This window comes from Suncus etruscus, chromosome 5 (assembly GCF_024139225.1).
Source record: "Suncus etruscus isolate mSunEtr1 chromosome 5, mSunEtr1.pri.cur, whole genome shotgun sequence".
Taxonomy (NCBI): domain Eukaryota; kingdom Metazoa; phylum Chordata; class Mammalia; order Eulipotyphla; family Soricidae; genus Suncus; species Suncus etruscus.
In genome coordinates, this window is record NC_064852.1 from 90,098,062 (window position 1) to 90,121,267 (window position 23,206).

Genomic DNA, 23,206 nt, shown 5'->3' on the forward strand with positions numbered 1-23,206 from the left:
GCATTAAATAATTAATAATGGTGGTGGATAGAGGGATTTTTCTCTCCCATCCCAGGCCACGTGGCTCCGCACTCCCCATTCAGCTGGCAGGTCCCAGGTTTAGGTGAACGGCGGCGGAATCAGACTCATCCAGAGACAGGCATCAGGAAGTATCAGCTTTATTCATGCCCTATTCACCACATGTGTGGCTTATATCATAACCTTTCAAGCACAGCCATTCTTCACTAGCCCTGCATCTTAACTCCTTTCAGTCATCTTCCCTTTCACCTCCATGCTGGCCAAAGACCAAAAGGGCAGAGACCCAAAAAGCGCTGAATCCCCTGGGTCAAAGGTTTTATCTACCTTTTCCAAGACCCCTCCCAGGAATGGGCAGGGTCTTGCAGGTAAGGTGAAGTTACCTAGGGAGAAAAGAGGGATGAGGCTTCAATAGAGTACAGCAGGTAGGGCACTTGCCTTGTACATGCACAGTTAACCCTGGTTCCATCCCAGCATCCCAAGCCCACCGAGAGTTATTCCGGAATGCAGAGCCAGGAGTAACCCCTGAGCACTGATCTATGGCCCACAGCAATAAAAAAATAAAACAAAATAAATAATAAAAAACAACAGCTTTCTGAATACAATAAAATTTATAAAAGCCTCAACATAAAATTTAATTTTCCCCTTTAATCATTGCTGTCAGTTCCACAGAAATAAAGTTTTTGAGATATGTTAGCCTACCTAAATGTGAAAATATGAAACAGTAGTATGATTTGGTAGAACAGCTTTCAAGGACTATATCTGAACTAAATATGAATCTCTTTTTATTTTACTCTTTTTGGTTTTTGGTTTCTGGGTCACACCCAGGTTCAGTGTCTACTCCTGGGGAACAGGAAACACACTGAAGGAGCCTTTCCAGCAGTGCAGGGAATCAAACACAGGCTTCCCATACAAAGTATGAACTTCAGCCCTTTGAGCAATGTCCCTGCCACTTTACTTACTAGCTATGTTGCCTTGATCTGTGCTGGGCTGTACTGACCAAACAGGCTCAATGCTTAAATGCAGCAATGCAGTGCGACTTGGACCCACCCAGCAGCACAGGGGATCACCATGGATACACCATATGGGAGATCATGTCAAACTGGGAAAAGAATTGGAGGCCTCAAGGATGTTCGGCATGCACTCCAGCCCTTTGAGCTATCTCTCAAGCAGTATTTTCTCTCTTTCAATCCTATAATCTAAGTTTCCCATTCAATTTTATCTAGTTTCAAACATTGAACTTCTTCTTTTAGGTAAGAAGTTTTTTTTTTTTTTTTTTTTTTTTTGGTTTTTGGGCCACACCCTGTGACGCTCAGGGGTTACTCCTGGCTATGCGCTCAGAAGTTGCTCCTGGCTTCTTGGGGGACCATATGGGACGCCGGGGGATCGAACCGCGGTCCGTCCTAGGCTAGCGCAGGCAAGGCAGGCACCTTACCTCCAGCGCCACCGCCCGGCCCTAGGTAAGAAGTTTTAATTTAGAAACCAGATATACAAGAGTTCGATTGCCAACATCCCACATGGTCCCCCAAGCCTGCCAGGAGTGATTTCTGAGCACAGAGGTAGGAGGAGCCCTTGAGCACCACAGGGTGTGGCCCAAAAACCTAAATATATAAATAAAATAAAATAAAAATAAAAATAGAATCTGTTATCTTGATGGTGGTCCCTTTTGGGGAAGAGGGAAAAGGGGAAGGTTAAATGGGCCAGAAGAACAACTGACATTGATTAATGGTAACCAACCTTTTGTTGTTGATCACAATACAGTCTATATACAGGTATGCATGGATAAAGCTGTATGCCTGGGGCTGGAGAGACAGCATGGAGGGAGCAGAGGGGAGCGGAGGAGATAGGAGGGAAGGGGAGGGGAGGAGAAGGGAGGGGAAGAGAAGGGAGGGGAGGGAAGTAGGGAGCGGAGAGGAGAGGGGAGGGGAGAAGAGAGGAGAGGGAAGGAGAAGGGAGGGGAGGGGAAGGAAAGGGAGAGGAGAGGGAGGAGAGGGGAGGGAAGGACAGGGGAGAGGGGAGGGGAGGGGAGGAGAGGGAAGAAGAGGAGAGGGGAGGGAAGGGAAGGAGAGGGGAGGGGAGGGAAGAGAAGGGAGGGAAAAGGGGAGGAGAGGGAGAGGGGAGGAAAAAGGGGAGGAGAGGTTGAGGGGAGGGAAAGGGAGGGGAGAGGAAAGGAGAAGAGAAGGAAGAAGGGGAGGGGATAGAGGAGGGAAGGGGGAGAGAGGAGGGGAGGGAGAAGGGAAGAGAGGGGGGGAGAGGAGGGGAGGGAGAAGGGAAGAGAGGGGGAGAGAGGAGGGGAGGGAGAAGGGAAGGGAGGGGAGGGGAGGGGAGGGGAGGGGAGAGGAAGGGAGGGGAGGGGAGGGGAGGGGAGGGGAGGGGAGGGTAGAGGAGGGGAGGGGAGGGGAGGGGAGGGGAGGGGGAGGGGAGAGGAGGGGAGGGGAGAGGAGAGGAGAGGAGAGGAGAGGAGAGGAGAGGAGAGGAGAGGAGAGGAGAGGAGAGGAGAGGAGAGGAGAGGAGAGGAGAGGAGAGGAGAGGAGAGGAGAGGAGAGGAGAGGAGAGGAGAGGGAGGTGTCACTAAGATAGCTTTCTAGCCTCTTAATCCTCAGCACCTGTATCTGGAAAAAACTGAGGAAATGGATCTAATTCTCAAAAGAATTCCCACTCCACCCCACCCTGTCCCAAAAAAGGCCAGGAAGAGAGCCATGTAGTAGTGGAAATAGGGTACATCCAATGGATCTCCTGCCAGCTGCCTTACCCAAGGTGAAGAGGTCAGGCCAGCATGATACAGGAAATAGTCCACACAGGGGCAGTGGGCCAGGGTGTCATCGTGTAGGGGTGCAAGTCACAGATGGAGAACTCCTGGGACTTGGAGAAATAGAAGGGGAGGACGCAAACTAGAAGGCCCTCATCAGAGTCATTTGCTTGGAGCAAATCCCCACTCCTGGCCCCGAAACCTGCTTAGATATACCACAGCTGGTAAGCTCTGGACATTTTTTATGTTTTTGTTTGTTTTTCATAAATGGTTCTCAAAGAAACTGCTCAGCTGCTAAATGATAGTCTTCTTCATGGCATCTAGCAACTCTGAGATTTGACTTGAAGGTCAAGTTGTTGCTTTGATTCTGATTCATTTGGCCCAGTTGACATAAGTGTAAATGGAAGCAAGAGACCATTTCAATGGTGCCAATGTGAAAAGAGTAAATACTCTACTAGAAAAAGGCGGGTTGGGAGAGAAAGGCAGTTTCTTGTTATCAGTGCCATTGACAGTATAGAGTTTTGGAAGGGATAGAGAGACAGTAGTGCAGGGATTTAAGGTCCTTGTGGGCACACAGCCAACACATATGGTCCTCTAAGCACTATCAAGAGTGAACCCTGAGCACAGAGCCAGAAGTAAGCTCTGAGTACCATGGTGTACCCACCCCAAAATAATGATGTGGTTTTGAGGGTTCTAGTGTGTCTATGAAGGTCTAACTAGGAATTCAAATTCCCTTAAACTTCTTCCACTTGCTGACTATAATTACACTAATGACACCAAGAATGTTTGGAGAAACCCTAAATCTACACTGCAACTGTTTGTTGCTTCCCAATTAAATTTTCTTCAGTTTTCTCTCTCTCTCTCTCTCTCTCTCTCTCTCTCTCTCTCTCTCTCTCTCTCTCTCCCTCTCTCCCTCCCCTTCCTCTCTCTCCCTCTCCCTCTCCCCCCCCCTCTCTCTCTCCCTTCCTCTCCCTCCCCTTCCTCTCTCTCCCTCTCCCTCTCCCTCTCCCCCCCCCCTCTCTCTCTCTCCCCCTTCCTCCCTCCCTCTCTCAATAATATCCAAATCTCAGGAGGACCAGTCCATGATAGAAAACTTGCCACAAAGAGCAGTGAGTGCAGTTAAGAGTCTATTATAAAAATGACAGTTAGAAATGATCACTCTGGACAAAACTGGGTGCTAAAAGGGGATAAAATGACATGTATGGACCCCTTCATTAACAAAAGTTCAAACCTCAGTGTCAAATAGGAAAGAAAGAGAGAGAATGGCAGAGAGAGAAAGAGAGAAAAGCAAAATGCCTGTCTTAGAGACAGGCAGGGGAATGGGGGTGGGAGGGAAATGGGGAACATTGGTGGTGGGAAAAGTGCACTATTGAAAGGTGCTATGCATTCTGTGACTAAAAACCAACTATAAACAACTTTAACCATGATACTTAAGTAAAGGAATTAAAAAAGAAAGAAAGAAAGAAATTAACACAGAGCTGTCTGTGTTTCTTTTCTTTCTTTCTTTCTTTCTTTCTTTCTTTCTTTCTTTCTTTCTTTCTTTCTTTCTTTCTTTCTTTCTTTCTTTCTTTCTTTCTTTCTTTCTTTCTTTCTTTCTTTCTTTCTTTCTTTCTTTCTTTCTTTCTTTCTTTCTTTCTTTCTTTCTTTCTTTCTTTTTTTTTTGTGGTTTTTGGGTCACACCCGGCAGTGCTCAGGGGTTACTCCTGGCTCCATGCTCAGAAATTGCTCCCGTCAGGCACTGGGGATCATATGGGATGCCGGGATTCGAAAGGATGACCTTCTGCATGAAAGGCAAACGCCTTACCTCCATGCTATCTCTCCAGCCCCTGTCTGTGTTTCTTGAATACCTGAAGGTCTCTTCAGAGGCCTAAGGAGCGCACCCCCAAAACAACTGCATTTTGAAGCTGCCCAGTGAGTAAACTCTGGCTGTGGGGGTCGCCATCCAATAAGCTGAGCTCTCTAGCCTGTGGAGGCTCTACCCTGCTGTGCCTTTGATTACTCTGAGGACTTCAAGGAAAATTTCTCCTGTGCCTGTCTGTGTTTCTCAAATACTTGAAGGTCTCCTCAGAGGCCTAGGGAGTGCACCCCCAAAAAACTGTCAACTAGAGGAAGCAAAAGAGCACGGCCGCTCCTCTTCACTTCATGGCCGCGCACTCTTTCTAACCAATAAACCCCACAACACACAGGAAAAACCACACTACAAGCGTGACAATGGGGAAACCTCACAGGCAAACACCATGCACAGAGAATGAAGATGAAAGCTCGGATGACCTAATAAATTCCAACCACCTGATTAACCTCTTGGATAAGGAACTTAAAATAGCAATATGGAAGATGTTTGTAGAACTCAAAGAAAGCATAGATCGATCTGAACAGAACACAAAGACAGAAATCAGAAAACTCCAAACTGAAATAACAGATCTGAAAAACACGGTAGCTCAACTGAAAACCTCAATGATGGCCTCGCTAGCAGGGTAACAGCAGCTGAGGAGAGGATCGGCATACTGGAAGATGTGATGCAGAAAAACTCAACACAGCAGAAGAAATTGGAAAACAACCTTAAGACAAACGAACAAGCAATGGAAAAAGTACTCAAGGAATGTGAACAGATGAAAATACAAGTCTTTGATTAACTCAACAGAAACAACATAAGAATCATTGGAGTCCCAGAGACCCAGGTAGGAGATCTCCAGGAAGAATCAACTGTCAAAGACATCATCAAAGAGATACTCCCAGAGTTAAAGGCTACATGCAATCAAATCCTGCATGCCCAAAAAGTACCAGCTAAAAGAGACCCAAAGAAAAACACCCCAAGACACATCCTCCTTACAACGACAAATCCCACAAATAGAGATAGAATACTGAAAGCAGCAAGATCAAAAAGGGAAATTACATTCAAAGGAGCATACTAAGACTTACAGCAGACATGTCACAAGAAACTCTAAAGGCCAGAAGACAGTGGTGGGATATTGTGAAAAGACTGAATGAAATGGAATGCCTCACCGAGAATACTGTACCCAGCCCAACTCACGTTCAGGTTTGAAGAAAGAATACATAGCTTTATGGATAAACAACAGCTCAGAAACTTCACAGATGAAAAAACAGACTTAAAGGAAAGACTGACAGGTCTACTCTAAGACAAGAGAGACCAACAAACACAGCAAACTTATCTACAAAGATGACATTAAATCCTATGACAATCATCTCCCTCAATGTCAATGGACTAAATTCACCAATTAAAAGACACAGAGTGGCAAAATGGGTCAAAAAGATGAATCCAACCTTCTGCTCCCTACAAGAAACACATCTGAATAGTCAGAACAAACATAGACTTAAAATCAAAGGCTGGAGGAAAATCATCCAAGCAAACAACACCGTCAAAAGAGCTGGGGTGGCCATATTAATATCTGATGACACCAACTTTATACTCAGAAAAGTGGTAAGGGACAAAGATGGACACTATGTACTAATCAAGGGATATGTGCAACAAGAAGAAATCAAACTATTAAACATATATGCACCCAATGAGAGACCAGCAAATTATCTAATACAGTTACTGACAAATCTGAAAGAAGAAATCAATAATAACACAATAATTGTGGGAGACCTCAACACGGCCCTATCAACACTTGATAGGTCAACCAGACTGAAACCCAACAAAAACATAGTAACCCTGAAAAGAGTAATGGAAGAAAGAGGACTAGTAGATATATATAGGACACTCCATCCCAAAAAACCTGGATACACATTCTTCTCCAATGTACATGGGTCATTCTCCAGGATAGACTACATGCTGACACATAAAACATACCTCCATAAAATCAAGAGGATAGAAATCTTGCAGGCTACCTTTGCTGACCACAAAGCTCTGAAATTAGATGTGAACTACAAAGGCACACAGAAGAAAAACTTTAACAATTGGAAATTAAACAGCCTGTTACTGAACAACCAGTGGGTCCGAGATGAAAGCAAAGAAGAAATCAAAACTTTCCTGGAAACAAATGATAATGAAGAAACAAACTGCCAGAATCTATGGGACACAGCAAAAGCGGTCCTGAGAGGAAAATTTATAGCTCCACAAGAACACATCAGGAAGGAAGAAGGGGCATACCTGAATAACTTAATGACACAGCTCAAAAAATTAGAAAATGACTAACAAAAGGAAACAAAAATAGGGAGACAGAAGGAAATAACAGAGCTGAAAGTAAAATCAGTGAAGTGGAAAACCAAAAAAACAATCCGAAAGATCAACAAAAGCAGAAGTTGGTTCTTTGAAAAAAATAAGATTGATAGCCCATTGGCAAAACTCACAAAGAGAGAGAAATCTGATAACCTGTATTAGAAATGAAAAGGGGAAGATCATGACAGATATTGCAGAGATCCAAAGGGTAATCAGAGACTACTTTCAGAAACTTTATGCTACTAAATATGAGAACCTAGTAGAAATGGGTAAATTCTTGGACACTTATAACCTTCCACAGTTAAGTAAGGAGGATGTAGCATATCTAAACACCCCCATCACTACTGAGGAAATTGAAGCTGCAATCAAACATCTGCCCAAAAAGAAAAGCCCAGGCTCAGATGGATTTACTAATGAATTTTTTCAAATCTTTCAAGAGTAGCTACTACCAATCCTAGCCATGCTCTTCCATGAAATTGAAAAAACGGGAACACTCCCAAACAGCTTTTATGAAGCCAACATCACCTTGATACCAAAACCAGACAGAGATGCTGCCAAAAAAGAAAATTACAGACCAATATCCCTGATGAATGCTGATGCAAAGATCTTCAACAAAATCCTGGCAAATAGGATCCAATGCATCATCAAGAAGATCATACACTATGACCAAGTAGGTTTCATCCCAGGAATGCAAGGATGGTTTAACATCCGTAAATCTATCAACATCATACACAACATCAACAACAAGAAAAATAAAAATCACATGATCATATCAATAGATAGACACAGAGAAAGCATTTGATAAGGTCCAACACCCGTTCTTCATCAAAACTCTCAGCAAGATGAGAATGGAAGGAACCTTTCTCAATCTAGTTGAAGCCATCTACCACAAGCCAATGGCAAATATTATCCTCAATGGAGAAAAAACTAAAAGCCTTTCCTCTAAATTCTGGTACAAGACAAGGCTGTCCGCTCTCACCACTCCTCTTCAACATAGTACTGGAAGTGCTTGCTATAGCAATCAGACAAGAAAAAGATATCAAGGGAATCCATATAGGAAAGTAAGAAGTCAAGCTCTCATTGTTTGCAGATGACATGATACTCTACTTAGAAAACCTAAAGACTCTACAAAAAACTTCTAGAAACAATACTCATATAGCAAGGTGGCAGGCTACAGAATCAACACACAGAAATCAATGGCCTTTTTATAGCCCAATATTGATAGGGAAGAGAAGTAAGTCAAGAAGGCAATCCCATTCACATTAGTGTCACAAAAACTCAAATATCTTGGAGTCAACTTAGTCAACTTGACCAAAGACGTGAAGGATCTATACAAAGAAAACTATAAAGCCCTGCTCCAAGAAATAAGAGAGGACACACGGAAATGGAAACACATACCCTGCTCATGGATTGGCAGGATTAACATCATTAAAATGGCAATACTCCCCAACGCATTATACAGATTTAATGCAATCCCCTTAAAAGTATCCATGATATTCTTCAAAGAAGTGGATCAGGATCAAACACTTATGAAGTTCATCTGGAACAATAAACACCCTCGAATAGCTAAAGCACTCCTAGGGAAAAGGAAAATGGGAGGCATTACTTTCCCCAACTTTAAACTGTACTACAAAGCAATAGTTATCAAAACAGCATGGTATTGGAATAAAGACAGACCCTCAGATCAGTGGAATAGGCTTGAGTTCTCAGACAATGTTCCCCAGACATACAATTACCTAATTTTTGACAAAGGAGCAAGAAATCCTAAGTGGAGCAGAGAAAACCTCAACAAGTGGTGCTGGCAGAACTGGTTAGCCACTTGCAAAAAAACAAGCTTAGATTTTCAGTTAACATCATGTACGAAGGTAAAATCCAAATGGATTAAAGACCTTGATATCGGACCTGATACCATAAGGTATATAGAACAACACGTCGGTAATACATACCATGACATTGAGACTAAAGGCATCTTCAAGGAGGAAACTGCACTTTCCACACAAGTGGAAGCATAGATCAATAGATGGAAATACATTAAGCTGAGAAGCTTCTGCACCTCAAAAGAAATAGTGCCCAGTATACAAGAGCCATCCACCAAGTGGGAGAAACTATTCACCCAATACCCACTAGATAAGGGGCTAATATCCAAAATATACAGGGCACTGACAGAACTTTACAAGAAAAAAACATCTAATCCCATCAAAAATGGGGAGAAGAAATGAACAGACGCTTTGATAAAAAAGAAATACAAATGGCCAAAAGGCACATGAAAAAATGCTTCTTGTCACTAATCATTAGGGAGATGCAAATCAAAACAAGATGAGATACCATCTCACACCACAGAGATTGGCACACATCACAAAGAATGAGAACAATCAGTGCTGGTGGGGATGTGGAGAGAGAGGAACTCTTATCCACTACTGGTGGGAATGCCGTCTAGTCCAACCTCTATGGAAAGCGGTATGGAGATTCCTCCAAAATCTGGATATTGAGCTCCCATTCGACCCAGCTATTCCACTCCTAGGGATATACCCTAAGAACACAAGAATACAATGCAAAAGCCCCTTCCTCACACCTATATTTATTGCAGCACAATTCACAATAGCCAGGCTCTGGAAACAACCAAGATGCTCTTCAACAGACCAATGGCTAAAGAAACTGTGGTATATATAAACAATGGAATATTATGCAGCCATCAGGAGAGATGAAGTCATAAAATTTTCCTATACATGGATGTACACGGAATCTATCATGCTGAGTGAAATAAGTCAGAGGGAGAGAGAGACACAGAATAGTCTCACTCATCTATGGGTTTTAAGAAAAATAAAAGTCATTTTTGTAACAATCCTCAGAGACAATGAGAGGAGGGCTAGAACTTCCAGCTCACTTTATGAAGCTCATCTCAAAGAGTGGTGAGTGCAGTTATAGAAATAACTACACAGAGAACTACCATAAGGGACTACATGTGGGGGTGGGGTGGGATGGAGGGAGATTTGGGACATTGGTGGTGGGAATGTTGCACTGGTGAAGGGGGTGTTCTTTACATGACTGAAACCTAATCACAATAGTATATGTAATCAAGATGTTTAAATAAAGAAAAAAAAAGATAAAAAAGTAAGAAATTAACACAGAGACACAAATTTTCTTACTGCTTATTGAAGAAATACGGCTGTGATCCCAGTCTTTGAGCAAGAGCTTGAAAGCACTGATCCACATCTTCTAGAACCTAGTTAGGCAATATAGACCAAAGGAGGGGAAAATATCATCAGAATAATAAAATATGTCGAAAACTCACTTTGTATCAAGATTTTAACAAAATATAAACTTTGGGGCCTTTTACTAAAGCAGAAATTCTACATATACTCTCCATTTATTTATCTATGCATCTACAGTGTGTGTGTATATATGTATACATATACATATATATTTATGCTATATAAAAATGATGAAAGAGCATTTAAAAGAAATTTCCCTAAATTCAACTATATTGGGACCAAAGAGATAGTACCGTAGATAAGGCACACAAGTGGTTGACATGAATTCAATCCCTAGTAGCCCATATGGTTCCCTGAGCCTGCCAGGAGTAATCCCTGAGCACAGAGCCAGGAATATGCCCTAAGCTCTGCCAAATGTAGCCCCCAAAATAATAAAAGAAAAAATTTAATAATAAAAATAAATTCAACTATATTCAAGTTACTTAAGTATCACTGAAGAAATGTTAAGGGCTTAAGATACAGTCCAATGATTTGAGCACATGCTTTGCAAGAGAGATGCCCAAGTTTAATCCAAGAGTACATGGTTCCCAAACAGAGAGCCAAGAGTAGGTGCCAGCACTGCAGAGTGTGGCCCAGCAAACAAAAAATGATTTTTCTGAAACCTTTATACTCCTATAAAAATGTTTCCCTGAATTCATATCATTATATAGATCTGTATGCATGTATACATGTCTAGATGCATATATGTAAAATATATAGTCTGTTTCATAAAAATGACACTGCTGACTATTCAAGAGTGAAAGCATTCAAGTTATTTTCCCACTAGTAGAGACGGATCATATTTATTTCGGCCCAATTCTCTTCTCCAATTCCCCTTGTGGCCAACAGCAACATCAATAGAAGTCTAGCCAGGATAGGTAGAGCCTGGGAAAACATTTAGAAGTTAATAAATCTTAAAGCCCTGACCTTGACAAGACATAAATGTTTTTTGGTTTTTTGGTTTTGGGGCCACACCCGGCATTGCTCACTGTCTGCTCAGAAATAGCTCCTGGCAGGCCCGGGGGACCATATGGGACACCGGGATTCGAACCAACCACCTTTGGTCCTGGATCGGCTGCTTGCAAGGCAAAAGCCGCTGTGCTATTTCTCCGGGCCCGGACATAAATGTTTTTAATTTTGATACTCCAGTAAGTTTGAAAACAAAGAAAAATAGATGTATTAAGCACTACATTTAACAAGGATTATTTTTTAAGTCCTGGTGTAGCAGATCTATATTTATTGGCATAAAAGATGCTCACAAAGTATGTGGAATGGGGTAAAAAAAAAAACAGGTTATAGAATGGCAAATATAATGATTTCATTTAAAAAATAAAAACATGCTAAAAGACATCTAAAATAATGTCCTCCAAACTTTGTATAGTAACAATTCCTAGGTAGTACAACTTAAGCCCATTTTTAAGAGCTTGCCAGAAAGTTCTGGAAGGGGAGTGCAGCTATTCTATACATTTGACTTAGAAGGATGATCTTCCTACAAGCTGGAGCAATAGAGTACAGCAGGTACTTGCCTTGCACACAGACCATCTGGAGTGCAGAGCCAGGAGTGAATCATAAGTACCAGCAGGCGTGGCCCAAAAGCCAAAAAAATAACCAACAACTAAATAAATGGTCTGTCTCCTTTCAGGAAAGTCATCCTCTTTAGAGTGTAAGAAGATCGGAAGGCAAGAAAGACATGGGAATCAACCCTGACTATAGATGGAGAGCAGATGTCATGGCCACATTATCCTCATATCCTTTTTTTTTTTTTCAAACTGCCCTGTAAATATATCGTTTATTTTATAATTAGTATGAGTGATCTGTAGAAAACAAAAGTACTTTGTGTTAGAGAAATTAAGAAACAGTTGCTTTCGTTATTAAAGATTTCTCAGTCTCCCAAAATAAATTCCTTTATCCTTTAAAACAGAAAGGTGTGTCAACTTTAGTCTGAACTGACCTGGTCCAGAGTCTTGTTACCCCAGCCAATAGCTTTCATCTTACGTTTAACTTCCCATCGTTTTTGATAGGCCAAAATATGATTCAGAGGCCAAGGATAAGGAGATCCATATCTAGCATGAGTTATCTAAAGAAAAAAGGTTTTGTTAAAATATAATTCTAATCAAAATAAAGACGGCTTTAAATAAAAAGAATTCTAAGAAAAATATATTTTCAAAGAACATGAATACAGCAATGGGAGGAGAAAAAAACAAAGCTTGCAATTTAAAAAATTAAAATTTTAAACCATTCCCTTTAAAAATATATAAACGTTATGTACTTTGCAACCAGTTATATCAAACAATGACACATAGCTTCCCTAAAATGTATGTGCAAGCAAAATTAAAGTAAGTGAAAAACTATATCACTAATGGTATAAACCACGATGTTTCATTTATGAGCAGGGACTTACGATTCTGAGCAAAAGTGTTTTCTCATTAAATTTTAATTAAGATAAATGTTACTGAACCACTCACCTCCCCTACTGTAGCTTCATCACACCACTGAAGATACAACTAGGAACAAAGGAACAGTCACTAAACTTTAGAATACCAAGAAGAAAATGGATAAAGAAAGTTATCTCTTCCCATAATAATTTTTATAGGCATCCATTATAATACCTATGTGAGAGTTGGGCTTTTTCCCCTTGGCTAAAGTTAATACACAGAATCATAAAATTTAATGTAGTACTTTATAAAAATAGTTCTTATTGTACAGATATTATTAAAGGGAAATAACAAGTAGATAAAAATCATTCCTGTTTATAAAAAAAGAAACTAGAAATAAAAATATTGGACAACTTGTTCAAAGATAATAATCAAATTCATGTAATAATCCTAGTCCCAGTTTGCTTAATTATTTTCTAATTTCTCTAACTATAAAATAACTCATAAGGAATAGTATCATTTGAGAATAAAGCCCTATTATATATTAAATATTAGATATAATATATTATACCTCAGCAGTCAACAGCATATTGTTGACTAATTCCATGTAGGCTTTCATTTCTGCTTTTTGGACTTCATCCAGCCCATCACTAAGAGAATGGCCCTAGAGAAAATTAAAAAAATTTAAGTGTACCACATTAAAAATATAAAAACTTTCAGTTATCTTCTACCAAGTAATATAACATTACTTGGTAATATAACATTACTACATATGTTCAATGGATTAATCTCCAAAATATCTTCTAATACAAATTATTTTATTTTCAATAATAAATAATACTTAGCCACCATTATAAAATATAAATAAGTAGTTTCTTTCACTATAAAAATATCTCTGTTCTCTTTTGATTTTAGGTCACATCTGCTGGTGCTTAGGGACTACTCCCAGATCTGGACTAGGAGTCTGCTCCAAGCAGTGCTCAGGAAACCAGGCAGTGCTAGGGACTAAACTCGAACCCCTGACATGCCAAGCATGTGCTCAGCACATTGAACTATCTCTGGTTCAAAAAACTGTATCTTGCAATTAAAAAAAATTATATTACTATCTTATCAAAAAAGAAACCATAATAGCCAGTAAACTTTGTTTAGTAACATAAAATAAATGCTAGAAATTAAGATATTGTAACTTATAATGTGGTTAAATATGAAAAATGTGAGTAAAAGTGTACTGAAGTAGATACGAACAGATATCCTATAATACTGCAATGTCATTCCTAGGAATTAAATTTATCCTAAGAAGATAGTCTGATAAGTGTAAAAAAAAAAAAAGTATGTACAACATTATTTATCCTTTATCCTTACACTAAATAATATGAAAAAATAGTAACAACTTAAATAGTTCATCAATAATGACTCAGTAAAACTATTGTTATATACATGTGTATAACAATGCAGTATAATAATCTTGAAGGGTTATTGTTTTATCTGGGGATCACACCTGGTAGTGTTCAGGAGTTACTCCTGGCTCTGCACTCAGAGAGCATTCCTGACACTGCTCTGGGAGCCATATGGGGTGTCAAGGATCAAACAAAGGTTGGACCTGTGTAAGGCAAACATCCTACCTGCCTTACTATTGCTTCCACCCAGCAGGGGACCTCAAACTTTTTAAACAGGGGGCCAGTTCACTGTCCCTCAGACCATTGGAGGGTCTGACTACAGTAAAAACAAAACATATGAACGAATTCTTATGCACACTGCATATATCTTATTTTGCAATGAAGAAACAAAACAGATACAAATATAATATGTGGCCTGTGGGCCATAGTTTGAGGACCACTGCATGGCTTATTTTTATGTTTAGCTAGTATTAACATGGAAGAATTTCCAAATACTCTGATGATTTTAAAAGGCAGGTTACAAAATAACAAAACTTATTTTGGACATGTTGTTTAGGCTCTGAGAAATTTCTGGAAGTTTCTCAAAAGGTTCACAGATTTTTATCCCTTGAGAACTAATGAAAAGAATACTAATTTAAATGGATAAACTGAGACACTCAACTTCTGAACATTCTATATTCCTTTTCCCAAAAGTTAATCTTTTTGTTTTTGTTTTTTGGCCACACCCAGCGGCACTCAGGGGTTAATCTTGGCTCTGAGCTCAGAAATCACTCCTGGCAAGCTTAGGGGACCATGAGGGATGCTGCGGATCAAACCCAGGTCTGTCCCAGGTCACCTTGTGCAAGGCAAACATCCGACCACTGACTATAGCTCCAGCCCCAATCTAATAGTTCTTAACAACTTAATAGTTTTCTTTTAAGGCCAGCTTCTCATATGCATAAGCTACAAAATTATCTACCATTTTGTAAAGGTTTTCTTTTACTCTTTTTCCTACTAATACACACATTAGGGAAGAGGATATGACTTACATTTTAGAAATATTTATCTAGTAGTTTGTATCAGCATTTTATAAAGCTATGTAAAATCAATTTAAATGTTAAAATATTAAAAGAATGATAAATGACTTATTTAAGAATAACTGTGATCAAATGTATTTAATATTTTTTTTATTACCTTTGCTTTAACAAATTGGACTATTGGGCCAAGTTCCGATACTACTTGATTTCCTACATGAATAAAAGGTACTTTACCTGTTGAGAAAAAAAAATTTATACATATATGTAAATATAATATATATGTAAATATATATACACACATACACGTATATGAAACACTCAGTAAATTAAGGCTTGTTCTAATCACAGAAAACACAAACTGAAATATGTATTAATACAAAGTTTCATAAAACTAAGTCTTGAAAAGTATAGTCATGCATGTTAAATTCTATAAAAATGCTTAAACACCTACTACAAACAAAAATGAAAAAAGTTCAAGGAGTTCGTTCTGAAGATATCACTTGACTTGAATGGAGAAACATCACATTCTTTTCAGAACTAATACTAATAAATCATTATCCACTGGTATATTTAAATTATTCCCAACCAAAAGCAAACATTGGTTCATAAGCACTGATATATTTCAAAAAAGTGCACTAGGACCTTCCTGCAGAGTAAAATTAATAGATGTACATTTAAAACTACATTAAGAAGCCTCTTTTATATCTTCTAATTTCAAATCTCAGATATCTTTTTTTTTTGTTTTTTTTTTGGTTTTTGGGCCACACCGGCAGTGCTCAGGGGTTACTCCTGGCTGTCTGCTCAGAAATAGCTCCTGGTAGGCACAGGGGACCATATGGGACACAGGATTCGAACCAACCACCCTTGGTCCTGGATCAGCTGCTTGCAAGGGAAACACCGCTGTGCTATCTCTCTGGGCCCTCAGATACCTATTAAGGTAAATTTTAATCATGAAAGCTCGTTAATAAATGTCTTTGACTCGACAATATTAGGAATTAAGATATTACCAATCTTTGAAGGTATGCTATTTTATAAATTGTAATACCAGGTACGTTCCCAACACGTTAGAAAAAAAGAACAAGTAATATATTTACAAAATCTGGCTTCTCCAAATAAACACCATGTTAAAAATCTAGTATTTCATTCTTATAAGTACTGTGATTTAATTAAATTAGCAAGTGATGTTAAGAACAAAATAACCTTCATATAGCAATGAAGTCCTCTCCAAAAGCTAGAGATAGAACTCACTATCAGACCTAGTTCAAAGAGTTCATACTAATATCAGGCTTCTTCCTGGTCCTTTTCAATATTCCTCTGGCTCAGTCAGCTAGAGAGTAATGGATGAGGTGCATAGCACCAACAAAAGCTTCATCGCATCCATAGGACTACATGCGTCACAAAAAAAGGCAGGCATTTGGTACCCAAAAACTCAATAGATAAGGCATTTCCATGTTACCAATATAAAATACTGAATTCTAATTCTGCCTTCTTTTCTCTGCTTTTTAAAGCTTGGTAAAAAAAAAAGAATTTATTTTCTACATATGTATTAGGTAATGTGAGATAAAAATCTTTCTCGTAATAAAATTTTTTGTAACTACTATATTGTTTAAAATAGTACAGATTCACTGTGTAAAAATAAAACAAAAAATATCGTGATGAGGGCCTAGATCAAAGGTTATTTGGGGATGTGGCATTTTAAAAATTTATTTATCATTTTTAATAACTAGTCAGTGTTCTTGGAAGAGTTTAGTTTTTTCCTTAAAAATACTTCGATCGTTGTAGGTTATGAAGCAGTGAAGCAGTATTACCAACTGTGTAATAAAATCTCTAAATAAAAAGAAATGAATGCAACAAATTAGAAGTGAATAATTCTGTCACTACACTTACTTAAAGTGGAGCTAATACTATATCCTCATTAAATTAGGTGTCAGGCAAAAGCATAGGAAGACAGTTCCTGAGGGTCTGATCTTCCATCTTAGGCAGTATAATAGTTTTTAAAACTTTAAGGGAAGCAAGGTGTTGCCAAGCAGTTTCAAAGAATATCATAAAAAGAAAGAAATCTATACATGACATATAAGTCAACAATCTCATATTACTGATAAAGTAACTAAGGTTCAAAAAATATAATTTTTCAAAGAAAAATTAAACTTAAAATCTCTGAAATCTGTCAAGCATGTTGACACTTTAAAAAGCTATACCAAGATCAAGTAAATAAAACACATTTTGTCCGATTACCTCAAATCATATGGAGAGAATAATAACAGATATGATTAAATCTAAACACCTTAATAGAAAACATCAGTTTATATACCTATAAGGCTCTTCCTATAAATATATGTATGTAATGTAATCTCAAGATTTATTTGCCTTTCATATGAAAATTTCATAAGATAATTAGCTATGTAGGTGATATTAAGCACATTAACACAGTAATTTAGGAAACAAGCAGATAAACTATGTATTTCTATCACTGCCAAAAATATGATCTTTAATATTATATTATCTCTTGTATGTATACCTATACTCCGCATAACATAGGCAAATACAAACAGAATGCAATATAATTAATTTCATTAGAATTCAGCAAAATTATAAAAAAACTGATACATAAATTTAAGATCAAATGTGCCAATAAGTGACTTTTAATAATTTAAAATGACTTCATAACTCTAGAAATTGTTCTATTTTAAATGTACACTGACAAACCTGTAAATTCAAATTTATTCAATATAGAAGAGGATATCTTCACTGATCTTGATTTTTTTTTTAATTTTTATTTTGATCATAGTGGTTTACATAGTGTTGACAATAATATTTTAGGTACATATTTACATAAAATCAGGGGGGATTCCCATCACCAAATTGTCCTCCCTACACCTCCGTTTCTGTCCTACCTCCCATTTCCTCTTCCCTAGAATATGTGGTCCCCTCTGTATCTAACCCACACCTTAGTAGTCTTGCACCTGTTTGGTCTTGATGCCTCCCTTAGTTCCCCCTCTAACTGGAGGCAGGACTAGCTAGTTCCAGTTGCGTGGTTTTGTTTGAAAACGAGAAAAGTAATACTGGGGTAAGGGTCTAATACACCGAAACTGGGCGGAATCCTTCTAGAGGCTCTCATCATCGAATTGAGAGATGGAGAAAAAGAAGGTGAAACACTCCACCAGTACCAAAAGAAGTGTCAAATATCCAGTGAGGGCTCGAGTTATATCGATAAGCACCACAAAAAAAAAACAGGCAAACAAACAAACAAAAAAAGCAAAACAAACAAAAAACAAACAAAAACAAACAAACAAAAAAACACGCCATGGTCTTGAAATGAGAAACATGGCATAGCACATAACGAAAGAAAAGAAAGGAAGAGAAAATATAAGTATGATTGGGGACAATTTCAATACTCACTCCCAAACAGAGAAATCGATCAAAATAGATAGGTAAATAAAAATAATAATAACAATAATAAATGGAGGTAAAAAAATATATATAGATAATAACCAAGGTTTTGTGCTTTTTGTATTTTTGTTTTTTCCCTCCTGCCCTGGATCTTGATTTTTTTTCACCCCTTGGCCACATTCAGCGACACTCAGGTTACTTACTCTTGGTTTTGCACTCAGAAGTTGCTCAGGAACCATATAGGATGCTGGGGATCAAACCTCTACAAGGCCACATGCAAGGCAAAAAAACCTACCCACTGTGCTATCTCACTTTGGCCCCCTGATTTTGACTATTTTTTACCCCTTAAGAAATTTAAATGAGGCGCCAGAGAGATAGCATGGAGGGGGGGCATTTCCTTGCATGCAGAAGGAAAGTGGTTCGAATCCCAGCATCCCATATGGTCCCCTGAGCCTGCCAGGAGCGATTTCTGAGCACAGAGCCAGGGGTAACCCCAGAGTGCTGCTGGGTGGGACCTAAAAATCAAAAAAAGGAAAAGAAACAAAAGAAACAAAAAAAAAAAAAGAAATTTAAATGAAAAAATACTTAACACATTACTATTATCATCCCAATAAAGAGAGAGAAATGTCTGCATTTAGCTCAATGACACACTTAGTGTGTCACAACAGACTCATTCATAAAAGAGTGATTCTAGGGTTAGAGTAATAGTACATTGGGTATGGGTAGGCACTAGCCTGGGATGCGGTCAACCCAGTTCAATCCTCATCATCCCATATGGTCCCCCAAGCCTGCCAGTTGTAATTTCTAAGCAGAGAGCCAGGTGTAACCCCTGAGTTCCACTAGATGTGGCTCAAACTCTCCCCCGCCTCAAGGAGTGATTCTGTATACTGTTATAGCTCCAGCAAAACCATAATCCTAATAATCCATCCCAATCCTACTTAGCACTTTTATCAGACTTATGGCATTGTACTTTTGTATTAAAATTATTGGAGTATTAAAAAAATTATTGGAGTATCTATTGAAACTGTATTCTAACCTGCTACCATATAAAACACAGAAAAAACAATGATGGGGGAAAAATCAGAAGGGCTAAAAATTTCACTTAAAGTATCTTAAACATCTGGGCCAGAGAGATAGCACAGTGGTAGGGTGTTTGCCTTGCACACAGCGGATCCAGGATAGATGGTGGTTCGAATCCCAGCATCCCATATGGTCCACCGTGCCTGCCAGGAGCGATTTCTGAGCACAGAGCCAGTAGTAACCCCTCAGCGCCGCCCGGTATGACCCAAAACAAAAACAAACAAAAAAATTAAATATCTTAAAAATCTGTCAAAATTTCATTTTTGGGGGGTGGGGGGTTACATCTGGTTGCACTCAGGGGTTACTCCTTACTCTGCACTCAGAAATCACTCCTGGCAGGTTCAGGGAACCATATAGTATGTCAAGATTCAAACCAACATCTGTCCTAGTCAGCTGCGTGCAAGGCAAATGCTCTATCGCTGTGCTATCTCTCTAGCCCCCTAAAATCTGTCAAAATTTCTAAGAAAGAATTAGAAACCAAATACATTTAGAGATGATATCAACAACTTTTGCTTCCATAAATGTCCTTTTTGTCTACATATAAGAGATAATTTAGATAATGATTCATTAATATTATGTTTTCTGAGTAGCCATATATGACAAAAGAAATGAAAGATCATATTTGCTTAATATTTAATTAAATTATTTTTTATAATAGATTAAGTGACAAGGTTATAAATATTCAAGTTTCCAGTATTGATGCACAAAAGTCAAACCATAGTCCTGTCACCTCATTAAATTATGTGAATCTATGATCTTTCCCTTTCTTTCACCCTGCCCTCATTTTCTGTTAGCTGTAGTGTTGGTGCATACTAAAGAAGGTAATAATATGCAACATTTACTATTTAAAACAATACCTTTAATATTCTAGAAACCATCACAGATCAGATTTAAGTAGTCATCTCTCCACCAAAGTCACCAAAGTTTGCGACTGTACTTTACAAAACCATCAGAAAAATTTAAGTGGTAGCCCCCACTCTCCTTTAAAAAAAAAACATTTTTAAATATAGGTACAAAAGAGACCAACAGCGCTATTTCATCAGCACAATAACTAAGGGGGGAAGCACTTACCTGATGGCGACATGTATTCAGCATTTGCCCTACAAACCACTTTGACAGGCAGATTACACATTTGTAAAAAGGCCTGTAAATCAAGAAAAATACACTAAGTCTAGTATATATACATTAAAGTATTTTTATTTTGAATATAACTTTTTACTCTTTTCTAAACTCAAACATCAAAACCCTTGGAAAAGAATAAATCAATTTAAGATGAAAAGTTAGTCATTTCATTACTAAAAATCAGTATGATTTAGACAGCAATAAATGAAGTTCAAAACATTTATATATTGTTATAGAGGAAAGTTAATTATCCACTAATTTTATAGGATAATATTACTATAATATCACTTTGATTTTCCTTATCAGATGACTAAAATCCAAATTTGTTTATTTTATATTTGTTTATTCTATTGCCTTTTACAAGAAAGATCATTTTGTCTGAAAGGGAAATGTCCAAAATGTTATTTCAAATAAATGTTCTGAAAATGTTGGGAATGTTAATTGGTGCAGTTACTATAAAAAACAGACACATGTTATTACTAGAAATAACACTTTTTCCAGTTACTCCACTTCTGGGTTTTTCTCTAAAAATATAAAAACACTAACTCAAAAACAGTACTACTTACAATAACAAGACAGGAAACAAATTAAGCTTAATATATTGTGATAAAAATACATCTAACATCTACACAATGAACTACTTGCTCAGCTATAAAATAAAGAATTAAATCTTGCCATTTGCAAGTGTGAATATCCATTGAAGATATTAAGATATTAAATTAAGTGAAATAAATCAAATGAGGAAAGTCAAATATCATACTATTTCATTCACACATACACTATAAGACACATTGAACAAACAAAATAAAAACAAACTCCAGGAAAACAGATTGACAGATTGGTGGCTCACTGTTCCCCAGGGAAGGGACTGGGGAAAGGAGTTGAACTAGCTAAAGGAAGTTGATTACATGATAATGGACAGAAGAATTGTGATTTGCAGTATCTATATTTCCTCAGTTCTATAAAGTTCTAGAAATCAGTCTTAAGACTATTGTAGTACTAATAGTCTACTGTGATTTCTATCTTGTCTACAAAACTCAATTTATATAAAAGGACATCAACTCTTCTTCAGACTTGTTTACCCAGGACCAGAGAGATTCTGGGGTTAAGGCACATGCCTTGCATCTAGCCAACCCCATTTCATTCCCAGACACCATATGGGTCATACCCCTCCTCCATTATTAATGGGTATACCCCTAGAATACCCCCAAGCATTGCAGTAGTAACCCAAAATAACCCCCAGCGTCTTCACAGAGCCTCAGCAGCACTACACTTACAGGCCCCCAGACTAGACCAGTTGTCGGAGAATTCGAGAATTACCAAGAAAAAAATCACAAATCCTGCTCCTCACACCTCTCACTACTAACTCACCAGCACAACTTGGGAGACCAGTACCTGCCTCCAAAGTAAATGACACCACAAACTCCAGCTTTCTTGGAATGCTTCTAAATTTAGCCATGGTCTGATGCCACTCTACTTATAACTCTGATTCCTGCTTTCAGCTCCTCAAATGCAACTTTTTTTTTTTACTTATTTAATAAGTGATTATTTTACTTATTTAATTAAAAGATAACAGTAAATTTTCATGCTTAAACATTTAATTTACCACAGATCTCAACAGATAACAAAACTTTGGTTAGCTAAAAATGTTACAGCACTTACTAAAATTATTTAATCCCTGATGCAAAAAACAGTATTGAATTAATCTTTAGCTCATAAAGTCAAATTCATAAACTTGCTATTTTTGCCCAAATACTAAAAATACAAAGCAAAAACATTACTATAGCTTCTCAAATATATAAAACCTTTAAAATCTAACTAGACCTTTGATTCAAAGAAAAATATCTCCAAGAGGTTTGAGAATCGTACTTTCTCCTTGACTTCCATCTTTAATCTCTTGTCAGCAACCTCAAATGTTTTTCATAGGAATGAGAGGGTTTAACCTACATCCAGCATGCTCAGAGATGACTCCGAGTGATGCTCAGGGATCACTTCGGGTGATACTCAGGGATCATGCCTGGTGGTGCCTGTGGAGACCACATGTGATGAAATCCAAATTGTGTGCAAGGCAAGTGCTGAAAGACCTGTACTATCTCTCTAAACCCAACCCAAATACTTTTAAATAAGCACGCATGATTTGTCAAACTAATGAAACACTTTTATTTTTATTTTTGGAATAACAACAGTTTGATTCTTACATAGTGCCAAAAAAAATTTCAGTTCCAATTATAATGAACATAAACAAGCTTGCTTACCATTCCTTAATTTAATATTGTATTCCAAATTAATGTGACTAGCAACATAAAATAATATGAAGCAAAGATTAAAATAATAAAAATGATCTCTGTACTGTACCAAATGTCTAATAGTCACCTTATTATTAAAGTCAATTTTCTTTCTTTTTTTTTTTTTTTTTTTTTTTTTTTATTTTGGGCCAACCCGGTGACACTCAGGGGTTACTCCTGGCTATGCATTCAGAAATCACTCCTGGCATGGAGGACCATTTGGGGCACTGGGGGATCGAACCTCAGTCCATCCTGGGTCAGCCACATGTAAGGCAAACGCCCTACTGCTGTGTCATCGCTCCAGCCCCTAAAGTCACTTTTAAATTGACTAAAGTTGAGCAAAATC

At 38.0% G+C, this 23,206-nt stretch overlaps 1 protein-coding gene across 1 annotated transcript in view; it reads right to left on the reverse strand.

Annotated features, from left to right (window-relative positions):
* Window positions 1–23,206, reverse strand: part of MTX2 (metaxin 2) — an 85,145-nt gene that overhangs the window by 2,051 nt on the left and 59,888 nt on the right. Inside the window, exons 4-9 of the mRNA XM_049773499.1 lie at window positions 20,525–20,597; window positions 15,141–15,217; window positions 13,142–13,234; window positions 12,661–12,699; window positions 12,147–12,272; window positions 10,091–10,167 (exon numbers count right to left, since the gene is read on the reverse strand). Coding sequence (XP_049629456.1) covers window positions 10,091–10,167; window positions 12,147–12,272; window positions 12,661–12,699; window positions 13,142–13,234; window positions 15,141–15,217; window positions 20,525–20,597 — 485 coding nt within the window. The remainder of the gene's footprint in view (window positions 1–10,090; window positions 10,168–12,146; window positions 12,273–12,660; window positions 12,700–13,141; window positions 13,235–15,140; window positions 15,218–20,524; window positions 20,598–23,206) is intronic.